This window comes from Pocillopora verrucosa, chromosome 1 (assembly GCF_036669915.1).
Source record: "Pocillopora verrucosa isolate sample1 chromosome 1, ASM3666991v2, whole genome shotgun sequence".
Taxonomy (NCBI): domain Eukaryota; kingdom Metazoa; phylum Cnidaria; class Anthozoa; order Scleractinia; family Pocilloporidae; genus Pocillopora; species Pocillopora verrucosa.
The window spans coordinates 4,089,732-4,094,308 of record NC_089312.1 but is presented as its reverse complement, the minus strand read 5'-3'; the positions used below and the strand labels follow the sequence as shown (position 1 = coordinate 4,094,308).

General features: G+C 36.7%; 1 protein-coding gene across 1 annotated transcript; it reads right to left on the bottom strand.

Moving 5' to 3' along the window:
• Positions 1 to 1,180: 1,180 nt before the first annotated feature.
• Positions 1,181 to 3,553, bottom strand: LOC131800197 (mediator of RNA polymerase II transcription subunit 28-like). The gene is made up of 4 exons (XM_059117892.2): positions 3,473 to 3,553; positions 3,323 to 3,395; positions 2,638 to 2,750; positions 1,181 to 1,436 (listed from the first exon to the last, which is right to left on the bottom strand). The coding sequence occupies exons 1-4, from the start codon at positions 3,521 to 3,523 to the stop codon at positions 1,245 to 1,247; spliced, it is 429 nt and encodes a 142-aa protein (XP_058973875.2). The 5' UTR covers positions 3,524 to 3,553; the 3' UTR covers positions 1,181 to 1,244.
• Positions 3,554 to 4,577: the final 1,024 nt, after the last annotated feature.

Sequence of the window (4,577 nt, the reverse complement as noted above, 5' to 3'; positions counted from 1 at the left end):
GTCGGCTCATTAACCCTCGTGACTTTCGCGTGACGCCATGACGTCATGCAATACATACTCAGAGTCAATCTTGGGCTATATGCGGACTACTATATAACACTATAATACAGCAAATTCGCATTCATAAGCCTCATTCTCAGTTTCAAAAGCTACAACTAATATTCCTGATCATTGTCTTCTGATGTCATGCTAAAGACTGCATTAGAATCTACAAAAAAGGAGATGGTTCAAGTCAGCGGGGATTTTAAGTTATGCGATGGTAAATAACTGGAAAAATGGGGTCTTATCCAAGGGATACAGAATCTTGTTCAAGTAAGTGAGAGGTTCGAGTTAATCAGGTTCGAATGAGCTGGGTTCTTCTGTATTTCTGATTGCCATTGAGTTATTGTCGCTAAAGTGAAAGTAATCCATTCTGAAAGACATGCAAGAATTAGTTTCATCGTTCTCCATCAGGCATTTTAGTGCTTACAGCAAATTGCAAGACAGTTGAAGATGACTGAAAATAGCCAAAAAGGATGTGAACACAGGAAAGCCGACACTGGAGATCTGAAATTCAGGATATGTTTAAACTGAGATCACATCTTAAAACCAACATAAGTCACCCTTCCCTGCCCCTCTACCATCATTAATATCCTGAATTAAATTTGCAAACTGCCTCCAACAATCTAAAATTACAAAAATGTCTCCATGCCTAAAATTACTTTCTACTGTGTTGACATACCTCTTCATGGTAAGAAAATTCAAATTTATGTTTCACCTGGATGTTAAGGAGATTGTAAAAAAGACCACACCGTTTATTCTATATTTTGGAACTCTTAGACAAACTGGGAAGTTAAGCATATATTTAAACACTGTCAGAAGCTTTCAAACAGCTGATTCTTTTTAAGAATGTTTATACATCTGAACTCTTTAACTCCCATGTGTGACCAAGACATAATTTCTCCTTACAATATCAATACAATATCAACCAGATTAGTGATGAGAAGAAAGAAATATATCAATTTGGGAATAGTTAGTTGATCTAATACTTAATTCTCTGAACTAACATTATAAGAATTGTATGGTTGATAGCAAGGAGAATTAAAAATTTGATCTGAGAGTTAAAGGGTTAACCCATATCTTACAATGATCTACCGGTATCTCTTGTGCTTGTCCCAAGAAAATTACAGCATAACCAATATTACTAAATTCTGTACATTTAATATCCAATACCATAGCTAACCAAATTTACAATTTTACACAAACTATTTCCTTGATGTATCAAAAGAGTATGGATCTACTGATACAGTTCTTTGTGGTATTATGTCCACCAACTGAAGTCTTGTCTGTTTTGTTTCAAGATCTTGGAGAACATTTGCCCCTGAAGCAACTTTTTCTTTTGTTCTTGTCAGCAGTTCCTCTTTTTGTGCTAACTCAGCTCTCATTTTGTCTACTTCCTGAAGAGCACAATGAAAAATAAAGACATTTCAAAAGAAATGACAAATATCAGTCACCCTTGTCATACCACAGAGGGTGAAGAGTGATCCAAAAAATGTAAACCTCCTTGTCTGACAGAGACTTGTGGCAAGAAGTTGATATTTAGAGATACCAGCTAATTAGGATGTGCTGCTGGATAGGATTGCATTTTCACAACTGGATTAATTAACTCTAATGGGGTTGCATTGTCAATAGAGTCACTAGAATAAGGTCACACATCTTTTTGATTTTGGGGTTAGAAAAACCTCCTTGTCTGACAGACTTGTGGCAAGAAGTTGATATTTAAAGATTTCATAAATTGCCCATCCGCCAGTCTACCTGTAGACAAAAAATACACTGAATCTTAAGCCCCCTCTCCTTCCTCTCTCTCCCCCCCCCCCTCCAATATAAGCCTCCCTCTACCTTTTCTTGTTTTAAGAACTAGGAACTCTGTACTATTTCAAACAGAAAATGTGAATATTAATTATTTTGAAGCTCAATTAAAAACCAGGAAATGCAAAATGTATTTTGATCAGCTCTGGAATAGCCTGTTTCAAAGCCCTTTTTCGATGCTGATTACCTTGGAGTTTACAAGACTGGGTGCCAGTATGCATTTAGATCTTTATAAATCATTCAGTCAGTATATTACATGTACTACATCACACACATACACAAAACCTCTCCATATTAAATACACACATATACACACAATTTATTATTGAACAAAAGTTGTCATTATATATACAGATGCACACAGCTCAATAGATTCAAAAACAAAATTTAAGATGAAAAAAAAAAACAGTTTTAAACACAAAAAATAGTCCCATCATGCAAAGCCAAACACTGACAGGGATGAGTTACTAGACTGGGGTCCCAAATTTTCAGAATTTTGGGGGTAAGAAAATTCTGGTCTGTAGGGATTTTAAGTAAAACGTTATTACTGTATTTCCTGCTGTTGGAGATGCTTGAACAGACAGTAACTAAGTTGGGATTGCAAAAATTGTTCTAAGAGGCCAACAGCAGATAACCAACAAAAATTGACCCAGGTACCCCCCTCCCCCTCAAGAAAATTCTAAATCAAGCAATGCACAGTGGATTAGGTCTCCTAACAAAAACGTCTTAAGGCAAGGCTCATTCATGGAAAAGCAGCAAGTAAAAAGATAAATTCTCAGCCACTCTTACATCTTGTGTGACTTCTCTGGGATGATGTACACGGCTGTACATTTGCTTCCTAAGAAAATCAGCTTCCACAGCTTTTGCAGCATCAAGGAACTTTGTAATGCTAGCTTCAATGCCTAGAACAGGAACAAAGAAAAAAACCAAAACTAAGTTAAGTTTATGATAAAATCAAACAGGATGCAGAACCACAAAACAATGCTGTAAATACTAAAATTATTCACAAATATTGAAAACAATTGAAGCGCAGAGGAAAAGTCTGATTGGAAGGGTCTATATGTTTGGCAGCCGGACTGGTTTTTTACTCCATGCTCGGCAGTTGGAAATGTTTAAAGTACTTCCATTGGTTTCTTATGATTAGTCAATAAATTTTCTGTATCAGAGTTTTTCTTTAATCACTTGGCATTTTTTAACCAAACATCAGATACTTTCATTACGCTTGCATGAGTTATTTCCGACTGCCGGGCACGGTCTATCAGACACGGAGTATTTTAAAACCTGTCCGGCTGCCAGACACACAGACACAGCGAATTTGATGTGACTAGAACAAGTGTTTTCCGCATAACAACCTATCGATTTACCTGCAGATACAGTAGAATATTTAATTAAACTGGATACCTTAGTTACTTTGTCGTGCATCCGACACTATCAAATCGAAATTATGGGGGTTTAAATTTGAAATAAATCTCACCGCTTTTGTTGATATTGGTCTTCTCTCCTTCCTTCTCGACGTTGTCGGTGACAAGAAGAAGTGATACACAAGCCTGAAAGAAAACCTAATGGCTCAACAAACATTTCAAAAGGAGCAATTTAGGAAAGGCAGAATTCCTTAAGGTTTCACCTGAAGCGAAGATTCAAGAGTGCTAACAAGATCTTCTTTATGGGCAGCCATCTTGGACTTCACTAGATCCTAGGCCTTCTCTGTTGACTAAGAGAGAGGCTATCGCATCTTCTCTCCTCCTGCAAGGTAATTTTGGTCATTTCTGTACCCTCCTCTCATAGGCAGAAGAATCAATTGATATTCGATTGATTAACAAATATTTATCTTTTGCCTCTGGGTTTTGTCAGAAAGCCAATTTTTAGCCCGCATTAGGTAAAACTTTCCTGTGATCTGTAACATGTACATGTGACAATGCTTGTCAAGCTTCTTTTAAACATGACCATGTTCAAACAGAAGCCTCTGTTTCAAAAAAGTGCAACATCTGCGATGCTATCAAACATTTTCTGTCATCTCAATTCATTGACATGTCAGGAGCTATAAAGTTTGACACCTTTATTGATTCCCAAAAGACATGAAAACAGACTATCAGCAATTTCTTAAAACCCTTTCTTTGCTTAAAAAAAAGAGAGCTTTGGGCACATCAGATGTGGCCATCCAGACAATTTTCATACTTATGCAGAGGTACACTGTTCTGATGGGGTTAGCATTACAAGTTATGAGTGGAAAAGCCTACATTTGCACCCCATCCAAGATCATTGCCACTTATTCCACCCAGGGATGTATGAGTACTGGTGAACCTCTTAACTCTCATGAGTGACCAAGAGAGGATTTCCCCTAACAATATCAATACAACTTCAAGAAGATACGTGATGAGAATAAAGGAAATTATCAATAAGGGGATTGATAGATGATCCAATACCAAATTCTCTGAACTTACATCAGAAGTATTGTATAGCAGACAATATGGAGAATTACTAGAGAGATCTGGGAGTGGAAGGGTTAACCCTCAAAAAAACCTGACACAAAGCTGATAACAATGCATGATAACCCAAAACCTGCAGCAGATATTGAGCTGTCATTTCAACTTCACACATCATTGTATATTGACTGTATGCTCTCAACTAATTAGAGTTTTCACCACAAGTCTAATGTTTATAAAGACAATTTTTAAGACAAATTTCGAATGTATCTTTACAGGAGTTCATTTTCCATTATCTGTTATAGT

What these genes read in the sequence shown, in the direction of transcription:
- LOC131800197 (XM_059117892.2), bottom strand. Translation starts at nt 3,523, where the DNA reads ATGGCTGCCCATAAAGAAGATCTTGTTAGCACTCTTGAATCTTCGCTT. An exon ending in CTCTTGAATCTTCGCTTCAG is followed by an intron (nt 3,396 to 3,472) that starts GTGAAACCTTAA and finishes GTTTTCTTTCAG; the next exon opens with GCTTGTGTATCACTTCTTCT. An exon ending in CCAGAGAAGTCACACAAGAT is followed by an intron (nt 1,437 to 2,637) that starts GTAAGAGTGGCT and finishes TGTGCTCTTCAG; the next exon opens with GAAGTAGACAAAATGAGAGC.